Source organism: Dipodomys spectabilis, unplaced genomic scaffold (assembly GCF_019054845.1).
Source record: "Dipodomys spectabilis isolate Male_0828 unplaced genomic scaffold, ASM1905484v1 ptg000023l, whole genome shotgun sequence".
NCBI lineage: Eukaryota > Metazoa > Chordata > Mammalia > Rodentia > Heteromyidae > Dipodomys > Dipodomys spectabilis.
Window position 1 is genome coordinate 5631120 of NW_024870700.1, and position 23524 is coordinate 5654643.

The window sequence follows — 23524 nt, forward strand, 5'->3', positions numbered from 1 at the left end:
ACCCCCCCCCCAAAACCGCCGGAAAACCTCCAACGCCGCCAGACGCCAGGACATCCAAGTACTTCCGTGACGGAAGTTAAGCGGCGCCGGAAGTAGGTGACGCGCACGCGGGGTGTAACTTCCGGCGCTCGGAGAGAAGGGTGGTTCTGGCAGACGGAATCGTGACGGGAGGGAAGCGTAGGTCACGGGGCGGGGAAGGGGGCGGGGAAGGGGGCGGGGAAGGGGGCGGGGAAGGGGGCGGGGAAGGGGGCGGGGAAGGGGGGCGGGGGAAGGGGGGCGGGGAAGGGGGGGGGCGGGGAAGGGGGCGGGGAAGGGGGGCGGGGAAGGGGGCGGGGAAGGGGGCGGGGAAGGGGGCGGGGAAGGGGGCGGGGAAGGGGGCGGGGGAAGGGGGCGGGGCGGGAAGGCCCGCCGGGGCCTCCGCTGTTGGGCGGAGGGCAGTTCGAGAGTGAAGGCGGGCCCAACGCAAGTTTTCCCCCGCGAGCTCTGGTTGGCGTTCTCCTCAGGCCTCGGCGCTCGGCACCGGCGCGCCTCAGGCCTTGCCGCTCAACACGCGTTTCCACGCTCCTCATCGACAGGCTTTCCGGGGTTGTAGGACACACTTGGGTTCAAATCTGGGCACTCGGGTTTTCCTCCCTCCGTCCATCCCCTCTCCATCTCCGTCTCCCCCCCCCCCCCCCTTCGTCCTCCCTCCTTTTCTGTGGTGCTGGGGTTTGAACACGGCCTTGAATTTGCCAGGGTAGCTTCTTCTTCAGCTTCCCCACCCCCAGCCCTCCCCTTCCCCCCCCTTCCTTCTTTCTCTCTTCCCTCCCTCCCTTTCTCCCTCCCTCCCTTCCTCCCATCCTCCCTTCCTCCATTCCTCCCTCCCTTCCTTCTTCCCTCCCTCCCTCCCTCCTTCCACATTTTTTGTGGTACTGGGGCTTTAATTTAGGGCCTTGCTAGGCAGGCTCTTTACCACTTGAGCTCCCTCCCCTCCCCCTTTTTATTCCTCCTTCCCTCCCCTCCTCTTTCTTTCTCCTTCCTTCCCTCCCTCCCTCCCTCTTTCTCCCTCCCTCCCTCCCTCCCTTCCTTCCTCCCTTCCTTCCTTCCTCCCTCCCTCCCTCCCTTCCTTCCTTCCTTCCTTCCTGGGGCCTGAGCTCGTCCTGGATGCTGTCCCTCAGCTCTTCGGCTCAAGGCTAGTGCTCTACCACTAGAGCCACAGCGCCACTTCGAGCTTTTTCTGCTTATGTGGTGCTGAGGAATCGAATCCAGGAATCCAATCCAGTGCCTGCCAAACACTCTACTACCACTGAGCCACCTTCTCAGCCCCGCTTTTCTTTTTTTAAATAAAAAAAATTCTTTCTTTTTCTCCTTTCCACTCTTCTTCACTTTTTTCTGCCTTTTCCCCCTCCTTTTTGCTCGTGGGGTTTGAACTCAGGGCCTGGGTTCCTCAAGACTAGCATACTACCACTTTCAGCCACAGCTCCAATTTTCTGGTGGTTAATTGGAGATAAGAGTCTCATGAATTTATCTGCCCAGACTGGCTTTGAAGTGCAATCCTCAGATCTCAGCCTTCTGAGTAGCTAGGATTATAGCCAGGAGCCCCGGGCATGGTTTAAAAAAAAAAAATGCATGTGCCACAAATGTTTATTCACCATAGTGGATGAGGGAAAAAGCCTTGGCTTTGTGTCAAAGCTTAGAATTGTAGCAGGGAAGATGGAAGGTTTAACATGTTAGCAAAAAAATGAGCACTCTGTAGATGTTTCCCTAATGAGACCATTATGTGTTTTGTACACATAATTGTAATTTTTATATTTCTAACTTTGTAACTAAGGTTAATTTAAAGTCACCAAGTAAGAAATACAAATATTTAGGGTGTAAAATTTTAAGTGTCCAGAGTTGTGTATCAGACTACCTTTCTTTTTTTTTTTTTTTTGGGTCCGGTCGTGGGGCTTGAACTCTGGGCCTGGGCGCTGTCCCTCAGCAATTCAGCTCAAGGCTAGTGCTCTACCACTTGAGCCACAGCACCACTTCCGGATTTTTCTTTTTGCTTATGTGGTACTGAGGAATTGAACCAGGGCCTCAGGCTTGCAAGGCAAGTGCTCTTCCACTGAGCCACCTTCCCAGCCCCAGACTTCCATTCTTTCAGTAGAGCTATTAACTAGTTGAGAATCCTAATTCTCAGTGGCATTCTCCCAAAACAGTATAAGTATGAAGTGATTGGGATATCTACACTGTAAAGTATTACACTGATTCATAAATAGTCAAAAATCCTAGAGTTGTATATGGATATTTAGGAAAATATGTTACATAGGTAATAATTTAATTGGAATCACTGTAGAAAAGTTTAGAATTTAAAAGGTTTAGAAACTGACCCAAGTTCTTCTTTTCTGAAAAATTAAAAAAACTGAAAACAGTAACAGTCTTGGCAAAATGGTTGTAACACAGAACAAAAGCTTATAGAAATTTTTTTTTGTTTTTTTGGTGTTGGTCCTGGGGCTTGAACTCAAGGCCTAAGTGTTGTTCCTGAGTTACTTTGCTCAAGGTTAATGCTCTATCACTTGAGCCACAGTTTCTTGAAGGAAATATGCCTGTCTTTACTCTCAAGAAGAGGTAGTGTTCAAACTGATGTGGGTACTGAGGAAGGCAAGCTGACAGTGAAGACAGTATATAATAAATGAGAAAATAGGAACTGCAAATAGTTGATTCAAGTGTAAGCTGCTTGTGGAGGGAAGCAAGAGGGGAGATTGAAATAGTAGGCTGAGTCTAGATCATGCAAGGGCTGTGTACCAACTGAAGAGTTGAACTTTAATTATAGTAGGTGATGGCTGATGAATATCAGTAAATTAGCTCTTTACTTGTTTTAGGTAAACATTTGAATGTGCCAGCAGCAACATGACTTTTCTGTTTACCTATATGAATAAGGTTCTAAATAGCTTGTGCAAAACTTCTCTCAACAAGTATGTATTATGGCTGGGAGTGTAGCTCAAATGGTAGAGTGCTTGCCAAGCAAGCTCAAGGCTCTGGATACAATCCCTCAATACTGCAGGAAAAAAAGAATGCGTAAATCTGGCTTTAAAAAGAAATACACAGTGAGAGGCAGCATGGTATTGTGGTAGTTTTTGCAGTCAGATCAAGACTCCACAAACATACTTAAGGCATTAAATTCAGACATAAAGTTGGAAGTTAGATGTAAGAACTGAGTAATGAACCAGAAAAAAGGGGGAGGGGAGCTTAGTAACACTTTCCCATCCACTTTATTTAGATCTTAGTAGTTGTGTTTCAATAATTAGCTGTAGATGAAGATATAATATCCTCTAAAGTATCAAAAGCATACTTGGGGCCATTAAGCATTGCAAAGGAGTTCTCAGCTTATAACCCTAGTCCTTGGTAAGATGCAGCCTTGTTTTATATGATTAAAAGTGTTGGGCACCAAAAAATTTAACTAATGGGTGTATAGTACCCTGCCTGTATCCTTAAACCCCAAGAGCAGATTACAAATTAAAACCATCATTATCTCCTGACTTGGCAGGCTTCAGTGGGCCTAGTAAGGATATTTCCACAAAACAGGTTTTAGGATTTGAGGCCACACCAAGAGTTTCCAAGGGTTTTATATCTTTATTAATCTCTTATTAGATTTGTCTACTTGTGCTTTGGAATAAGCCAGATATGGATCAGATAGGGACCATGGAGTGAATATAGTGAGAACTTGCTTCCATAGTAGCCTTTAGAGTCTTCTTTTTTTTTTAATTTTTATTTATTTTTTTATTGTGAAAATACTGTACAGAGGGGTTACAATTACATGGGCAAGATAGTGAGTACATTTCTTATCAAGCATTGTACCCTCCTCCTTTGTTTACCCTTCCCATCCCTTCCCATCCTCCCTCCTCCCCCAATCCTCCCCCCCAAGTTGTAAAGTTCATTTTCGACATGACAACTTGTACTTCTCATTGTTGCAACAGGTCCACCTGTATCTTTATTTAAACGACTTGTTTTTCCCCTTCCCCTCCACAAATTATACCGACATCAAATACAGTGAAAGCAGGTGTTATACTGTAGGGGAGGCTTGCAGAATATCTGGACTTTCATTTATGTTTATATTCATAGATGCTGCAGACATATCCTTTCAGTTCTTTGACTCTTCAGTTTCAAGTTTTACATTTAGTTCCTTATCTTGATATACAAGCTAACCTAAGTGTATGCAAGCTTAGCATTTCTAAAGTGAATTTGTGTGTGTGTGTGCGCGTGTGCATGCATGTGTATTCTGTGTGACTTGCAAAGAAGGTAAGAGACTTAATTTTCACAAAAGTTCTCAATACAGAGATTTTTTTTCCCCCTTAACTATAAGTGTTCATCACATACTCGTTGGGTAAGATGTTTAGGTTTGGAAGGTTCTAAGCCAGCCAATAAAGTCATAAAATCAACCACAGTGTCAATGTTATGCTTCTGGGTGGTTGTGTCCTTCAATACACATAAGACACTCAACCAGCTAAAAGAAATGAGCTCAGAGATATTAGCTCGGAGGAAAAGAAGGATCACATTGAGGTCGTTGATAGGGCATCCTAGCATCTTCCTACTGAGAAGATCAAAAGCTGGGAGCATCTCATAGATGGATAGGAGTCGTTTGTCCCATGTACATAGCCGTGTGAGGTTGTATATTATTAATGGAACCAATAGAGTGTATACTACTGCACTAGAGAGGCTAACAATCTGGAAAATGGATAGGGAGGTCAACCTGCATGTGATCAGATCGGGGACATGTGTCTCATCATGTAGCAGTTCTGTCTTGATGGAACAGCTGAATTCTTTTTGGAAGAAGATATCCAAATGAAAATGACCAAGGTACAGATAAGTGGCTGAGGTGAAGAGGAGCAAGAGGGAGTTCCTTAGGAGATAGACGGCCACTAGTGAATGTGAGCGCTGCTTGCATGCCAGGTACCGTTCTAGCAAGGGAAATTCAAAGTATCTTTCTTTCCGGGCCCTGGGCAAGGGAAGAAAGAAGTCAAGGTTAGGAAGTGCCATTTAGAACCACATCCTAAAAATCACTAAGGAAAGTAACTGATCTGTGTATCCAAAATGACATGCTTGGTATACATGAAAAGCTGTCTTTCCCAAGCATAACCATGATCTTTATTAAAAAGAGGTGTGTGATTATTCTCTAAATACTGGGTGCAGTGTGATAGACACAGAAGATGGTTAATAAATAATGAATGGTCACTATAAATTTCTGCCTACCAAGGCAGATTTTAACTCTAAGCTGAAATGGACTCTTAGGAAGCAATAGGCTTAAGAAATTAGCACTGGACTGGGAGTCCAAATCAATGCATTGTGATTCTTGACCTGTATACTCTTCACTACGATTTTCTTGGCTAGATTAGTCATTATTTATGTGTGTTTGTCATGGGCCTTGAGCTTTTTTGCTCAAAGCTAGTAGCATTTTACCACTTTGAGCCACTGTGCCACTTCCTTACTTATTCATTTTATACAAGTGTGGTAATATTTATGTGGAGAGCTGTGATGTTAAGGTATAGTGAAGCCAAGAAGCTGAGTGTCTGACTTATGGAAAAGGGGCATAAAAATATGCACAGATAAAATAAAATGAATATTTGACTTGTCAAATTGATGAATATGACCCATAGTAGTTGCAAACGTTAGCAGATGGAATAACATTGTGGGTTGGAGTGTTCAGAAATGTTTATAGAGAATATTGGCTTGAAGCTGGGCTCTAAGGGATGGAGAGGATGTAGTGTGCCTATAAACATGGGAAAATACAATTTCATATCTTTGTTGAACTATTCCCTTAGTAGGGCCCACCCTGTTTGCCCTATTTTAAAAATGGCACTGTTCTCTATCCTTCAGCTCTCCAGACCTCCTTTCCTCCTGTTACTTTTTTTACACTACTCATCATGTATTAATGTATGTTTTACCTATGAGCTGTCATTTCTCTATCCTTCAGCTCTCCAGATCTCCTTTCCTTCTGTTACTTTTTTTCTACCACTCACCATGTATTAATGTATGTTTTACCTATGAGCTGTCATTATTGTCTTTTTGCCTTAAGAGAATGTAAACCTCACATAGGTAGGTTTAGCTTTGTCACTCCTGCTTCCTGTCTCTAACACACTGTTGTATCAGAATCACCTAGCACAATGCCTGGTACTCTGATAAATGACTAAATAAATTATCTATATAGGGAAAAGGAGGAGACTGCTTGGATAGAGTAGAAGATTTCTGTCACTTGCTATGGATTAAGTATTTCTTATCCAAGTGCTTGGGAGCAGAAATGCTTAAAACCTTGGAATGTTCCATACTTTAGAATATTTGTATTATTCATAGTAGCCAGAGGTAGAAGTCACCTAAGTATCCACTTGCAGATGATTTCTCTGTCTATATTGAATATTACTCAGCAACAATGTGAATGGCATTCTAATATGCTACAACACTTTTACTTAGGATGCTGAATATCTCTTGAATTCTGTAGCGCTGTTAAATTTGGAATTTTGGATTAACGATACTCAATTTATAGTTAAAAGCATGTTGGGGCCTAAGACAAGTACTTGTGAGAACTTGTATATTTTTTGATAGGCATGGAGTTAGTAATGGAAGTTTGTGAATAGAGGAATAGAATACAGAAGTGAGAGTAATCCCTTATGGCTTAGGATATTATTGTAATGCTCAACAGAATCTTTCAGAAAAAGGCAGAAGAGATAACTCACTTCTCTAGTTCATCCCAGAAGACATGGGGGTCAGAGCTCTTCTGTCGGATCTTCAACATGTGCTGTACCAGGCGGATGGAGCGATTATAGGATTTGTCCAGTTCGCTGATGATGAACAGCAGATCTGAGCTGAGGGCTGGCACAGCTGCATACTGCCATAGCAGTACTGGCAGGTACATCGCCACAGCTAGGGCCATCAGGGAGTAGGGGAGAGCCTACAGGACAAGAATAGTTTGAGAAGAGAGCCTGGAGTGCTGAGCTTGATTGACAGCTCTGGGAAAGGGACTTGCTTCTACTCAGTTTCTGCCTCAGAAGGAAGGACAGTGTGCAGAGTGGGCTACCCAAGGCTTTTTGCTTATATGGAAGAATATAAGGAGGCTCTGTAGAGAAGAGATGGCAGATTTCCATGTTCCACCAAACCAAAGTCTATGGTATTTATTTATTTTTCTTTCTTTCTTTTCTTTTTTCTTTTTTTTGTTGGTCTTGGGGCCCGAACTCTGGGCCTGGGCTCTGTCCTGAGCTCTTCAGCTCAAGGCTAGCACTTTACTCCTTGAGCCATGGCCCCACTTCTGGCCTTTTCTGCTTATGTGGTGCTGAGGAATCGAACCCAGGGCCTCACGCATGCAAAGCAAGCACTCTACCACTGAGCCACCTTCCCAGCCCCATTTGACACTATTTCTAAACTATCATTTGTCTAGGGACCTAAGGAGAAAAGAAAAAGTGAAAATGAGGGAGCAAGTGATCAAAGGAGAGAAAGAGCGAGTGAGTGAGCAAGTGAGCGAGAGCAAGAGTGAGAGCGAGAGCGAGAGCATACAGGGAGATCCACCCCACTCAAATGTGTAAGCTGAGCAGCTAGCCTGAAATCATGGGCGACACTTGGAACAGAGTTCTCAGAACCACACTAGTTTTTTTTCTCCCCTTGGCAATGCCAAATTTCACAAGCCTTGCTTCATTAGTTACCTTAGGGGTTGAATTATGTTTTTCACCCCACATATGCAGAAGTCTTAATCCTTAGTACCTTAGAATGGAACTATTTAGAAATAGGGTCTAAACAACTAATTATATTAGTTAATTTTAAATGAAATTATGGTGGAATAGAGTAAGTCTCTAGTCCATTATGACTCATTTCCTTAAAACATACACAGACACAGACACACACACTTTATATGAGGCAGGCAGGCATGGAAAAGAGCCGGAAAGATGTGTCCACAGCCAAAAGGAAAGGCCTGGAAGATTTGTTCCTTGCATCACTAAGAGGAACTTGATGTTGGATATTTTGTCTCTGGTTCTGTGAGATGATGCATTTCTGTTGTTTAAGTCACTTAGTTTGTTGTACTTCGTTATAGCAGCCTTGGAAAACTAATATAAGGACTTGTACTAGTATTTTGCGTATAGAAAAATGGCTATTTGGAAAGGCTTCTTAAAGTTACATTTTTACTAGGCACTTAACATTTTATTGCATTTGATTTTCACAAGGTTGCATTCAGGTAGGTATGATTAATGCCTCTACTTTACAGATAAGTTAACTGAAGCATGGAAAGGTTAAGTACCTGTTTAGAGTTACACACCCAATAGGCTAAGGAGCTGGGATTTGGAAATTGGTTCCCTATATGACTACTTGACCTATAGTATCTTCTTAACCAAGGATGTTCTTTTAGAGGAGAGTTCAGACAAAAAGGGAAGAGTACCTATTTCTACATATTTGATTGCATTTGGACAAAGAGAAAAGATGTGTGTGTGTGTGTGTGTGTGTGTGTGTTGGTTTAATGGGCACCAGTGGCTCACACCTATAATCCTAGCTACTCAGGAGGCTAAGATCTGAGGATCACCGTTCAAAGCCAGCCTGGGCAGGAAAATCTGTGAGACTTTTATCTCCAATAAACTACTCAGAAAAAGCTGGAAGTCACACTGTGGCTCAAGTGGTAGAGCACTAGCCTTGAGCGCAGAGTCTCAGGGACAGAGCCTAGGCCCTGAGTTAAAACCCTAGGGCCTGAAACAAAAGAAAGCTAAAAAAAAGACAGTTTAGAGGAGTGGGAGTTTTATATATGGGTGAATTTGATGTAAAGACATTATATCCATGCAAACAAACATCACCATAAAGCACCTTTGCTTTATGCTAATTATTTTTAATAACTTTATGCTAATTATTTTTTTAAAAAACATTAGGATAAGTAAATCCTGCCACAAGTGAAAATTAGAACCTTTTTTTTTTTAAATTTAATTTAATTTTATTTGTAAACATACTGTACAGAGGAGTTACAGTTACATGGGCAGGATAATGCGTACATTTCTTACCAAGCATTGCAGCCTCCTCCTTTGTGAAAATTAGAACCTTTACCCTTGTCCGACAAATAACATTGGACACGTTATTTGTGCCATAATTCTTCACTCTCACAGTGCTTCTGTAGGTTTGAAGTGGAGCAGAGATTGGGCTTAGAGTGCTTCCTGGTGATCTTGATGATCAAGCATGTTAACCTTTTCCTAACATGAGATCTCCTCTGTGACCCTGTGAACTTGTAACCACCTATGTTGTGTTTGATCTGCCAGTAACAGAAGTCTCTTGAGTTTCCTTCATAGAGTTTCTGGTCATTGAACTGTGGCATTTTGAGGTCTTGTAAATGACCATTCATAGAAAATATCACAAGTGACTTCTGATTAATCATAGTGAATTGGATGTCAAATTATTACTATGCCTGCATAAGACCTGATAGGATGACAATAAAAGCTAAAAAGGACATAATTTTCTAAGGATGGAAGAGAGGAGACAAGAGAAGAGAAAAGAGCAATAAAATGTGGAAAGCTAGAGAGCAGGTGTCCAGGGTTAGAAGGCAGGGACAAGCAAGCTATTTAGAACCATAAAGCTTCAGCAATCAGAAATATAGAAGGCCTCAGAAAACTAGTATGTAGAAAAGTTAGAACATCTGGGGGCTGGGAAGGTGGCTCAGTGGTAGAGCGCTTGCCTTGCATGCATGAGGCCCTGGGTTCGATTCCCCAGCACCACATAAGCAAAAAGAAAAAAGCCAGAAGTGGCGCTGTGGCTCAAGTGGTAGAGTGCTAGCCTTGAGCCAAAGAGCTGAGGGACAGCGCCCAGGCCCAGAGTTCAGGCCCCATGACCAGATCCCCCCCCCCCAAAAAAAAGAAAAATTAGAACATCTGTATGAGCAACAGACCTGCAGAGCTTTTTTATAATGTGATACATTGAAGCTCCTACCCTTCCTTCCATGACAGGGGCTTGAAGCATATTTTCTGGAGAGATTAAATCAGATTGAACTCTGCACTTTAGTACACAGAAGGCTGAAGAACCATCCTCAGTTGGTGATTGAACGAATGAATACTGAATGGTGAGACCCACAGCTGAGTTACCAGAGGGCTGAGAGCCAAGCTTTTTACAAACCTGCACCTTGCTTCTAACCACAAATTATGGACTGAGTGTCTCAGAGAAGAACAACCAGCCCAAAAGAAAAGATTACAACAGACTCTGATATTATGGATTTTTCTTAATGAAATAGACCAAAGGGTTCACCTTCAACTACAGCTATCTGTCAACAGTCTCTCCCACAGTCACAAAGCTTCCTGATGAAAGAGTTGCAAATGCAGATCAAGCAGCATTTGAAAACTGCCAGGAACACAAAAGTCAGCAACCAAAATAAGCAGGTATAGTAGGGGAAATAGGTTGAGAGGAATACATTGGTGCTGCTCTGTCCCTGTCCACTCAGCCACAAAGCCAGCCAAATAGAACCTCTGCCTACTTTACCTTGTGAGGCCAGAGAGATTTGATTTTGTACTGGCCAGCCTCATCCTGTTCATGGTGAACAAGTAAGTCCCAACAGGAACTGTCCACGAATACGGCCTGCCGGACACTGAAGTTGCTGGGAGAGAAGCAGCTGATTGGAGACCCTGAAATAAGAATACAGCTTTGACACAACCTGGAATTGGAGTGGAGGAATGGGAACCCCACCCAAGGGGCCACAACCCTGCCAAGTTCAGTGTCTTGGCACTGTCTTCTTGTGCTTGTTTCCTGAGTTTGGCTCTGCTGTGTCATGGACAGTCAGGACATGATGGGATAACACTCACTGACCTGTGGAACTAATGTACTGATTTGTCCTTCTAGTACTGGTGGTCTTTTCCTTAGAGCTCCCCTGAACTCCCCTATAGGTAGACTCCTGCAATTTGGCACCAGAGGGTTTGGTGTTTGATAGTGGCACCTTTGTTCCTAGAGAGGTGACATCTTTTAGATTCTAAAATATAGAAGACTAACTTCCTGAACTTCTGATTCTACCTCATGAGAGAGATCAAGCCAGTGGTATTGAAAGGAAAGCATGGTTGGAGGAGTCTGACTTCTGGTTTTTCATCAGTCTCTGAATAAAGGCAGAGCTAGGAAACAGTACCTTTCCCCTTGTTGAAGATGAATGAAGATATAATGGTAGTTTGGACATCTCACTATGAAATGTAGTAAGCTTATAAGCATAGCCTAGAAAGAAAGTATAGAGGGAGTCCACTTTTAGTAGATGGAGTAGTTTTGCTGAGTTAATCCAGTGACTACAGCACTGTATACATATGGGTATTATTGTCTAGATATGCATCTGAAGTTTATGGAAAGGAGGCAGATAGCTAATTCAGCATCTTTTTTGTTGTTGTTGTTGTTGGTTGCAGGGCTTGAACTCTGGGCCTGGGCCCTGTCCTTCAGCTCTTCAGCTCACGGCGAGCACTCTACCGCTTGAGCTACAGTGCCACTTCTGGTTTTCTAGTGGTTTATTGGACATATGAGTCTCACGGACTTTCCTGCCCAGGCTGGCTTTGAACCTCGATCCTCAGATCTCAGCCTCTTAAGTAGCTAGGATTACAGGCGTGAGCCACCGGTGCCTGGCTTATTCAGCATCTTTGAACACAGCTCTTAATATATATTCTCAGTAACCCTGGAAGTGAAGGTGGAAAAAGGGCTCAGGGAAAACAAGACCACAGCATAGTTGACTAAGACAAAGAAGTTTCATATTCTGAAAAGATTATGGGACCTCAATGTCTCTTATCTCTATAAAGGTTCAAATAAAATTTAATTATTACAATGGTGTACAATACATTAATCCTAAAATTACAACTAATTATCTTTATTATAAAATTTCAGAGTTGACTTTTAACACTTTTCTTTGGTGCCTTTGCTTTATTAGTATCCCAAATATATGTACAGTCTTCTCCTTTGGTAATCCAGCCCAGCCCAAAGTGATAAAGCCTACTCAGTGTGGGAGCTGTCTCACTTCGACTATAAGGCATGCAAAGGAATGAAGCAGGGTCTTTCACTTACCATTTGAAGCAACTTACCAGAGGAAAACTCCTGGGCAAATGCCAAGGACATCAGCAGCAAGGGGAAGCCTACAGCAACAAACTTGACTATTTGGTCCAGGGGAAGTTCTAGGCGCAGTCCTTTGAGGTGGGAGCCCCTGCGGTCAGGCAGCAGGGCATCAGAGAGCATATACTCAGCGGCTGTGTGTGCGAGCGACATGATGCTGCAGAGCTTGGGGGTGCAGAGGTGGCAAGAGATGTCCTGGGATAGAGTGAGAAGATGATGGCTTTAGAAAGCAGGCTGTGAGCAGACTGTGCTTCAGCACCAGCTTCATGGATATCTATGCTAGAAACAGGCAACGATTCTCTAAATAACTGCCCAGGCCCTGAGCCAGGCACCATGGTAATTAGAGGGAGGTACAGCCTCAATGGGTCCTTGCTGGAGGAGGGTCGGACTTCATGTGTGGCTGGTGCCAAGCTGTTCTCTGGTTTGTCTCCAAATAGATGTAACCTGTGGCTTTATACTGCCCTCTCATTAATAAAGTATTTTCAGCTGGGTGGTGGATAGAAAGAGGGCAGTGGAACCAGATCCCCCATATAATTGGTGTGGAATTTGGGTGGAGATTGCTTAAATGGGCTGGAGGCCCTCATTTTGTGGGTTGAGGTGGGAATGGAGCCCCCAGGACTCAGCTAGGATTGCTAACCTTGTAGAGTAGTCTTTGTTCTAGTGATGAATTTTGCTCCTGGCCCCAGCTCTTTCCCAGAAACTGCTCTGGATTTGATGTTAAATTTTCTTCCCCACTCTGGTCTTCCAAAATATTTCAACCACATATTTACAATGTTTGATTCCTTTTTTAGTCCCTTCTAGCTGGGTGATGCATGGTAGTATTGAGTACAGGAAAGAGCATGACCTCTGAAAGTTGGAGGGAAAAGTTCTCCCTTGGACTGCTAGGAATGCTAATTTTTAAAAATATGTCATTTGCATCATTTTTCCACATCTCAAGTGGTAGTATAAGACTGTCTTACAAAATTGTGGTAGTTGTTTATGAGTAGTGTATGTGAAGGTATTAGGTAGACTGTAACATGCAGGATGGGTGCTATGGTTTGGTGGAACATTAAGAGGTGGGACCCAGTGAAAGGAAATAAGGTCACTGGAAGAATGGCCTCAAAGGGCATATTGGGACTCTCAGCACTTCCTCTCTCTCTTTTACCTTCTGTCTACCTCAAGTTAACCAGCTTCTTTTGCTATGCATTTATATTCCGATGTATAGTGCAACCACAGCCCCAAAGGAACAGGGCTGAACGACCACAAACTCGAACCTCTGAAAGTGTGAACCAATTAAATATTACCCCTCCTTTATTCCTGTGCCAGGAAATAGAGAAGCATTATACCACTGGACTATACCCTTAGTCCAACTTCTCCTTCTTTTAAGTTGATTATCTCAGGAGTTTTTTTTTAAATCACAGTGATAGAAAAGCTGGGTAACATATAAAGTGTCATCTCAGTTCAGTGTGGTAGGTTGGTTGGGAGAATAAGGCACTTTGGTCTTTAGTATTGTCCTTGTACTTGGAAATAAAGGCCCTTAACTGGCCTTCACTCTCTATGTTCTTCTCATAAGGCAAGGGATCCTTGGACAGGAATATGCCATTCTGAGCCTATACAGAACCTGTTCACTATCTCAACATTTCTTTTAGTTCCTTGACTATAATTTCTGCCCATATTACCTCATCCTGGTTCTAGGACCTAAGGTATCCTTTTCTTCAGGAACACCTTTCACGTGAAGATTATACTGCTAGTGTATATTCCCAGGTCTAAGGAGTGGTTGTATGTGGGCATTCGGAAAGAGTTTTAGAGTAGAGGTATTCTCACAGCACTCACACTTCTGAGGCATTTGTATTTTCCCCCTAATATAGGACTTAGCTGAATTAGGAAGAGAAGGAGATTGAGCCAGGGGCCTGGGATAGTGTGGAGATTCTACATTAGATCCAGGCATTCCTGGTCATTATGAAGGCTCAGGGTGTGTGTATGTGTCTGGGTGAGAGTAGACAAGTAAAATATTCATTCAACAGTTTGTTAACTTGGTTTATTACTTACCATTATTAAAAGATGTATGTTGTAAGTTCTACTTGAACTTTCCTCCTGCACTGACATGCTTGGGCCTGGCCTGCCTCTCTTCTCTTTATCCCACAAGCCAGAGACCAACTAGAGGTGTTTTATGTATGCTTAGTGGAATGATCCAGGCATGGGAACAACACAGGGACTCTTACATCCCTATTACCCTTTCTGCATCCTCATTTCTGTATCTTCAAAAAATTTTTGTTTTATTGTAAAGATGCTGTATTAGAGGGGTTACAGTACACGAGTAAGGTAATGAGTACATTTCTTTTCTTTTCTTTTTTTTGGGTCCAGTCATGGTGCTTGAACTCTGGGCCTGGGCACTGTCCCTCAGCTCTTCAGCTCAAGGCTAGCGCTCTACCACTTGAGCCACAGTGCCACTTCCAGCTTTTTTCTTTTTGCTTATGTGGTGCTGAGGAATGGAACCTAGGGCCTCGAGCATGCAAGGCAAGCGCTCTACCACTGAGCCACCTTCCCAGCCCTAATGAGTACATTTCTTGTCGAACATTGTTACCCCTCCTTTGTTTTTTTCCTACTATCCCTTCCCTCCTCTATCTTACCTACTCCTCCCCACCCCCGAAGTTGTAAAGTTCATGTCCAACATAGTGTCTTAGTATCATTGTTGCAATGGATCATTGTGTGTCCTTTTTTCAGCATTTTGTTATTCCCCTTCACCTCCCCAAATTAGATAAATGTATTTGTTAGGAAATGGAAAGATTTGGAAAAAAAATATTAAAGTGAAGTAAGTCAGATCCAAAGAAATATAAGTCCCATGGTTTCCCTTATTTGCAATAATTAGTATATGTCTAGGATAATCTTATCAGATGAGCAGAAAAGCTCAAAAGCTATATACATATGACCATATAAGATGATGCTAAGTGAAATGAACCCCAAGATATAGACATAGGAGATTTTTCTTTGTTATTGTTGTTTTAATGTTCTATGTGCTTTTTTGTTTATTTTGTATGTTCTTCCCCCTATGGTCTATCCCCTATTGTCATTTCTGTTTTAACTGTGTTTTTGTCAAGTGTTTAATGTTGGTTTACTTGCATGTAGCTCCAATGAGGAATTAAGTGTGGTTAGGCCTGTGTTGATTTTAGGAAGACTCAGTGTACACTTATATTTCTCTATTTGGAAGCCTGAAGTTTCCAGATTTTTGGTTGAAAGCCTGTTAGGGCTTAAGCTTCAGAAAGACTGTGAGAAGTTTTCTTATCTCTTCTGACGATATCCATTTAGCTGCTAAGCCTCCTGCTGCAGGGAGCATCAAACTCCAGCAAGTATTTTGATGGCTTACTGAGTTTGTATCAGTAAGTTTGGTGTTAGCTCCTCCTTCTGCAGTGTTGTTTCTTAAGCACTATAGGGAGAGTATATTTCACTTTGGTTCTAGTCCACGTCTATACAACTCCAGTGGATAGAAAATGTACTGTGGGCAAAACTGACCATATGTTTGTAGTTCCTCAAGTTTTCAACTGTTATTCTATCCTAGTGATAATCATTGAAAGCTTTAATGATTTATTTATTCTCTGGTTAACGAGATTAGAATCCCATAAATTTTCCTGCCAGGAATGACTTTGAACTATGAACCTCAGATATCAGCTTTCTAAACCAGTGGGTATGAACCACTGGTGCTTAGCTCTGATGAGACTCTCTGCTTGGATCAAGGCCTATTGTGAGCTGGTGTTCAGAAATAGAAGATTCCTCTAGGGTAAAAATTATGTTGGAGGTTGTCATCTCACTTAAAATATTACTGTCTTGTCTGGAATTTCAATTCATGTAATTTTTACCATATCTCCTAATAGTCACAAAATAAATTAACATAGCCTTTTCTATTGTGTTGGGAGCATTTTCTTGCCACAAAATACTGCAGTTTACTCAAATCTGTGTGTTGCAGTCTTAACATTCATAGTGATTTTTTAATCTGTCATTAAAAAAATTGATCTTGACCCTCTAAAGCCAATCTATGTAGCTATGTCACAGCTAATCTCTTGTTTCTACTGCTGTAATGTACGTTGTTTTATCTATTAATGTGTATATTGATGAACATTCATTTTACTTATACTCTTTATTACACAAATACCATTCATTTCCCTTTGTAGATACAAAGAATTTAGTTGGAATGTATATATAGTACTAAAATTTCTAGGTTCTGATGGGGGTACTAGTCTAAAGTAATATTTCTTTCAGGTTAACACTCTACTACCTGAGCCACGGCTCCACCTCCTGCTTTTTCTGTGATTAACTGGTGATAAGAGTCTCATAGACTTTTCTGCATGGGTTCGCTTTGAACCTCGATCCTCAGATCTCAGCCTCCTGAGTAGCTATAATTATAGGTGTGAGCCATCTGCACCCAGCCTAAAGTAATATTTCATTATTTTAATTTTCAGGTCTTTTGAAAACTAATGAGTTTCAGCATCTCTTCACAGATGTTTTAATTACTCTTTGTAACGCATTACTCTATAATGTAACAGCTTTACACAGTAGACATTTATTGTTTCTTTTTTTTTGAGGGGTATTTACTGTCTTCTCTTAGTTTTCTACCAGGTCATTCTATACCTTCAAAATCTTCCCCAAAATTAAGACCAAAAAAGTTCAAAGTTTACTACTGGATCACTTGGCTCTTCTCTTGTCTCCTCCTCGTTCAAAATGCTTGCATCTCTTAATGGCCAGCATCCTCTTGGATCTGCAGTTAGGCTCAACACATTCAAGCCTCAGTATGATTTTCTTGGTGGTTTTAGCTTTCATATTGGCTTTGTCTGTCTACCATAGCCACTTTGCTTTTGATCATAGCACCTCTTCCCTTGGGCACACAGGGAATCTTTGCCCTTCTTGTACTGGGTCACTATGAGGCTGATACTTGCCACACTTCTTACAGAAAGTCCTTCTGGTTTTGGGTTTGTTAACCATCTTTGCAGTAGAGCTGTTGGGAGACTTGGAGACCACAACATGTGCCTCATGCTGTCCCGAGCCATTTATGATTTCTTAAATTTCTATAGGTCAGGTAGTAGTTTAGAGTTGTATGGTTCAGGATTGCATACAAGGTTCCATTTAAGAGATTGTCTTTGTTGACTGAGGGCTTGGCCAAGGTTGGAATATTCATATCCCACATAGCTCACAAACATGGCTTTTGGTGCAAGGCTTCAAGGTGGGAGAGGCCTCACTTCCTTTTAAGTGTCCCTTTCCATCAGACTGACTGAATGTTGTCATTACAAGGGACTTCAAATTTTCTGAACAGAACCAAAAGAATAGAAAATAATGCAGAAGCATGAATGCATCAGACCCATAGAAAAATTCCAGAGCTGCCTCTGAGGACTTGCTGTTGGTGAAACTGATGGAGAGGATGCTGGGAGATAAGGAATAGGAAATAAGAGCTGTTAGTCTACTGATTACAATGTTGAATCAACCCAAAAGAACACTGTGATATCAACAACACGATGCTAGAAATATTGGGACATCGGTATCTCTCATGCTCGTTCCTGAGAGAAGAAATGCCTGATTAGAATCTCACAGCAGGACTAATTTTAATATAAGGTGTAATATCTATTGTTGAACTAATTACAGTTACTGATTGGGAGCTGTCTTGATGAAATGTGGTTGGTCATGATAAATACAAGGAAGAAGCTGAGCTGTCCTCAATACAAAGTTGTAGTCTTCTCAAAAACAAAGCTCAGCCTTGAGCAGGAAAAGTCTGTGGGACTCTCATCTCCTATTAACTACCAATTAATTAGCGGTGGCTCAAAGTGAGCAAACAGAACTTAGGGACAGTGCCCAGGACCTGAGTTCAAGCCCCATGATGGACAAAAACAAACAAAAAACAAAAACAAAGCTTTTTAGTATTTTAGGACTGATGATAGGACAGTTGGAGTGACACTCAAAATACCAGTTTCTGATGAAGTACAACATAAGGATGTGAAGCTAAGAAAAGTTTCCTACTGCAGCGTTCAGACAGATCCTGAAGAGGTACTGGAACCATCTCTAATTTGTTGCCTGAAAATGAGATCCATGCCTCAAAGGGCAGTGAGTGAAGTGAATGTTAAAGCCTAAAATCCCAGCTAATTGAGAAGATTGTGATTTGAGACAGGCCCATGCAAAAAAATTAGTGAGGCTCCATCTCAATCAATGAGTTGGATATGGTGGTACACACCTGCTATCCTAGCTATGCAAGAGATGTAACTAGCAGGACAATGGTCCAGACTGGCCTTGGTCAAAACTAATAAGACACCATCAGAAAAATAAAGCGAAAGGGGCTGGCAGTGAAAAAGTGTAAGGCCTGAGTTCAAACCTCACTATACTTAAAAAGGAAAAAAAGAAAAAAATCCATTTATTGAGTGTAGTTTTCTGCTACTATTCCCTCACAGGTTGGAGACCTGTGAGAAGATCAGATGTGAATACAACTGAACTCTAGGTGAGGACCAGGGTGTGGGAGGAAGGAGGCAGCTCCTGGAGCTATGTCAGCAGAAATGGCAGAGCAGAGAACTCCACCCACAAAGCAACAAATAAACCTGTTAAAAAGTTTTGGAGCCAACTTTGTTAGGACTCTGAGTACCGATGAAAACCACGCAGCAACCAGGGAATGCATAATTAAGGATAGTAAGCTGAATCGCAGTAAGAGTTTTGTGGCATTTTATCTTCTCTTGGATGCCTTTCCTGCTTCTAGCTTGCTGGCAGCAGCCTTGAAAAAAGCTGCCCACATAATTGGCATAAAGTTCTAGTCTGTGGAGGGAGCATAACAAACCTTTGAGAATAATCTGAAAAAAAAAAAAAGAATTTGAATTGCACAAATCCAAGGTGAAAATAACATGATTTTTTTTGGCTTGGGCTTACAGCTTTATTGTGTCACGTTTATATTTCCCTCATCTAATTGACTATCACAGCAAATCACTTTTGTTCCTTTATATACTTTAATATAAAATTTTAATATTTTTCCTTGGTATAGCAATGATATACATTTATGGGGTACTGCAATAAACGTTTAAATACATGTATACAATGTATAATGATCAGATCACTTCATATCTGTCAATTCACACATAGTATCATTTCTTTGTGTAGGGAACATTCAAAAACTTTTCTGCTCACAATTTTAGAATATTCCATTAATTGTCAGCCATAGTTTTTCTATCATGCTGTAAAACACTGGATATTGTTTTGCTTAACTGTGACCACATACCCATTAACAATATCATTTTTTATATACCCAATTATAGTGAAATGATTTCTACAGCAAGCAATTTGACATACCTATCCTCTCACATAGTTATCTTAAAATTTTTTTTGTAGTGAGAACACCTAAACTCTTCTTTCCAGTGGCATCTCCAGTTTACAATACATTTTATTAAGCTGTAGTTGTTTTGCTGTGTAATATTTCTCTAGATTCATTTATTCTGTATCATTTTAACTTTGCACATTTGACCTACATATCCCTTTACGTATCCTTGTCACCTCATCCTGTTTTTTTATGATTTCAACTTTCCCTTTGACTTCACCTATAAGAGAGAGAGCACGCCTATCTTTTTCTTTCTGCATCTGGTTTATTTTCCTAAGCATAATAACCTTCAGGTTCTTGTTTCTCCATGTTGCTGGAAATGACAGAATCACTTTTTAAAATTATATTTTTCTTATCTTTAAGTAGCTGAACAAAGGGATTACCATTCAACAAATCAGTTTTTAGGTACAAGACATTTTGAACAATATCACCCCAGTCATCATTTTTCCCTATCCCTCCCAACCTAAACCCTTAACCTCAATTTTCCTATTTTCATAGGACATGCATTGAACATTATTGCGACATTCTGTCCCCCTTCCAGAATCTCCTTTTAAAAGGAAGAATTATATTCCATATATGTATTGAAATGTATGTATGTATACAACATATAATTTATCTAGTCCTCCATCTACAGATACTAAAATAATTAAGCTTGCTTTTTTACCCTTCTCCAAAGAAAGCTTACAGGTTTGCCTGGAATGTTCCCAGGGATGTGATGGCTTTGAGGGGGTAGTGGATGGGAGTAAGGAGATGGGACTCATGAAAGTCAAATACATTAGCCTGAAACAAGGCATAACAACTGGGCAAACAATTGACTAACAGAAAAGTTTGGGAGTAAATCCTAGAGTGCTTTGGGAAATATGGACTTTGCAAAGCTCTTATATGATTCTGAAAGCTAGAAGATCACATGAAAGCAATGGCTGGGCACTGATCAGGAGAGAACTGAAAAGGTCCCAAGTTTTCATCTTGGTGAACCTTCAGGGAACATTAGTTTTTTATTTTATTTTTACTTTTATTGTTTTGGTGGTCGTGGGGCTTGAACTCTGGGCTTGGGCACTGTCCCTCAGCTCTTCAGATCAAGGTTAGCGCTCTACCACATCAGCCACAGTGCCACTTCCGGTTTTCTGGTGGTTAATTGGAGATAAGAGTCTCTCGACTGGGGCTGGGAAGATAGCTCAGTGGTAGAGCGCTTGCCTTGCATGTTGCATGCTTGAGGCCCTGAGTTCAATTCCTCAGCACCACATAAGCAGAAAAAGCCGGAAGTGGCGCTGTGGCTCACGTGGTAGAGCGCTAGCCTTGAGCTGAAGAGCTGAGGGACAGCGCCCAGGCCCAGAGTTCAGGCCCCACGACTGGACCCCCCCCCCCCCCCCAAAAAAAAAAGAGTCTCTCGACTTTCCCTGCTTTGAATCTCGATCCTCAGATCTCAGCCTTCTGAGTTACAAGTGTGAGCCACCGTTGCCTGGCTAGGAAACATTATTTATAATGGCCTAACAGGGAGGCAATTAAAATGACCACCAACTGATGACTGGGTAAATAAAATGAGTATTAATACAATAGAATATTATTCAGCCATAAAAAGGAATGAAGTACTAATACATGCTTCAACATGGATGAATCCTGAAGACATTGTGTTAAGTGAGAGAAATGGAACACAGAATGTCACACATTGTTTAAATCCATTTATTTTTCTATTGCAATTTTTCGTGTGTGTGTGTGTGTGTGTGTGTGTGTGTGTGTGTGTGTGTGTGTGTGTGTGTGTGTGTGTGTGTGTGTCCTAGGGCTTGAATTTAGGGCCTGGACACTGTCCCTGAGCTTGTTTGGCTGAAGGATAGCACTTTACCATTTTGAGCTATAGCACCACTTCTGGCTTTTTTTTTTTTTTTTTGTAGTTTAGTAGAGATAAGAATTTTACAGAATATCCTGCCTAAGCTGACCTTGAACAGTGGTCCTCAGATCTCAGCCTCTTGAATAGCTAAGATGACATGGGTGAGCCACTAGCAACGGGCTTTTATTATATCTTTAAGTGGTTGTACAAAGGAATTTCAATTCAACATGAGTACAGGGCATCTTGATATCAATGTCACCTCTTCCATCACTTTAAATCTATTTAGGTGACACATCAAGAATAGGCACATGGATAAGAGATAGACAGCAGGCTGATTGTTTCTAGAGACTGAATATGAGAGGGAACAAGAAGTGACTGTTTATTAGGTAGAGGGGTTAGTTTTTCTCCTTTTTAGTAATTATAGGTATTGAACTCAAAGTGTTGAACTTGCCAGACAGGTGCTTTATCACTTTTTTCATTATGCTTGCTTTTTAGATAGAGTCTCAAGGTTTCACCTGGGCTGTCCATAAACTGACCTCCTCCTATTTATATTTTTCTAGTAGCTGGGATTATAAGTGTGCATCTCTATGCATAGGTTTATGGTTTCTTTGTGGGGGTGATGGAACTTTCTGGAAATAAATAGGTGGATTATTGGCAGCATTGTGAATGTGCTAGAAGCCTCTGTATGTAAACTTCAAAATGTTTAAAGTGGTGGATTTTGTTATGTGAATTTTATCTCAATCAGAATAAAAATAAGAACACAAAATAATGCTCTAATAATTTTGAAATGTCTCTGAGATGATGTCTCCATGGCAATAGTCTCTGTGGCAACAACTAAGAGGAACTTTCCCTGGTGTTACATCATCAAGGCAAGAATCCTCCAGGGTTCTTAGAGAAAAGTGAACTTCTAATGAATCTCTAAGGATTTGCTCTTGAGTGGCAAGGAAAGTTGGTCTTGTGGGGTTATTTGAAGCTTGTCATAATGAATTGTTTTTTTCTCTCTTTGTAACTTTTGTGCCATGGGATTCTGAATAGGGATTGGGGTTTATTAGTGATTCTGAAGCATGTGGCAACATTTGAAGTGGAGAATCTGTAAATGAAGTATTGTTATTACCCCTGAGCCTTAGTGGAATATGGACTATAGGGAAGGACAAGCCATCACAAGCTAAGTCTGTCTTAGCATAACATAACAGAAATGGCCTGTCCATTTATGAACAGTCTATCCATAACATAAATGAGCCTTGCTAGGAAGAAGATAAGCTTCAGCTTTTATGTGATGATCCAATTATTTCTCCAGCTTTTAACTCTAAAACATGTATAACCTATGTGCTAACTGAGGTTTGAATTTCTTTAAGAAAGAAATTGTTTCACTTTGACTAAAAGTCTGTCCTTATTAAAATGTTATTAATATAAGTCTAATATTACTTTAAATTATAAAATAAAAAGTGTGGAATGCAAGTGGCTACATACTTGTTTTATTGTTGAAGGAGTAAGATTTTATCAGATTGCTTCCTGAGGCTATTACATAATGAATAGGATTGAACTCAGGGCCTTGTGCTTGCTAGCTAGGCAGGTACTCTACCACTGGAGCTATAGCTCCAGTTTTCTTGTTCATTGATTACCTGAAGTAGGGCTTTGCTGCTTTATCAAGAATGTCCTGGGTTGCAGTCATTTTACTTGTGCTTCTCTCTGTATTAGGGACTATTAGGTACATGCCATTATGCCCAACCATTGTGCTTCCCTGGTAGCTAGATAGCTAGCACATATCACTGCCAGGCCATTAACTGAGAGAAAGTCTGATAGACTCTTTAAAAAGAATTTAAAATTGTTATTATAAAGGTGATGTACAGAGGGATTATAATTACCTAAGTCAGATAAAGAGTACATTTCTTTTTGGATAATGTCACCCGTCTCTCACTCTTTCCCAGTTTTTCCCTCCTGTCCCCACCCACCAGTTGTATAGATCATTTTCACCATAGTGTCTAGTGAATGCCATTGCTAACATTTGTTCACCCTTTTACTTTGTTCCTCTATTTCTGTGCCCCTTACCATCCCACAGACAGACAAGTCAAAAAGAAAAAACAAAGAAAGAAAACCTCTTGTTTCCATTTCCTGGAGAAATATTATTTATATGATCAGATGTACATAGGCATTGCGCCTTTGTGTTTCTCTCCGAAGAGTATTCTCCTTTGGTCTCACTCTGTGTAAATGCCTAATCCTGTATGATTTATCATATCTCAGTGTATTTTAGATCTAGCTTCCAAATATGAGAGAAACATGCATCATTTGTCTCTCTTCAGTGTGGCTCCCTCACTTAACATGATTTGTTCCAGGTCCATCCATTTACCTGCAAA

At 41.2% G+C, this 23524-nt stretch overlaps 1 protein-coding gene across 1 annotated transcript; it reads right to left on the minus strand.

Annotated features, from left to right (window-relative positions):
* Positions 1-4254: 4254 nt before the first annotated feature.
* On the minus strand, positions 4255-12826 carry Panx3 (pannexin 3). Its single transcript, XM_042674826.1, has 4 exons — positions 12006-12826; positions 10444-10586; positions 6690-6904; positions 4255-4957 (listed from the first exon to the last, which is right to left on the minus strand). Exons 1-4 carry the CDS (start codon positions 12184-12186, stop codon positions 4318-4320), a joined length of 1179 nt encoding a protein of 392 aa, XP_042530760.1. The 5' UTR covers positions 12187-12826; the 3' UTR covers positions 4255-4317.
* Between the last annotated feature and the right edge of the window lie 10698 nt (positions 12827-23524).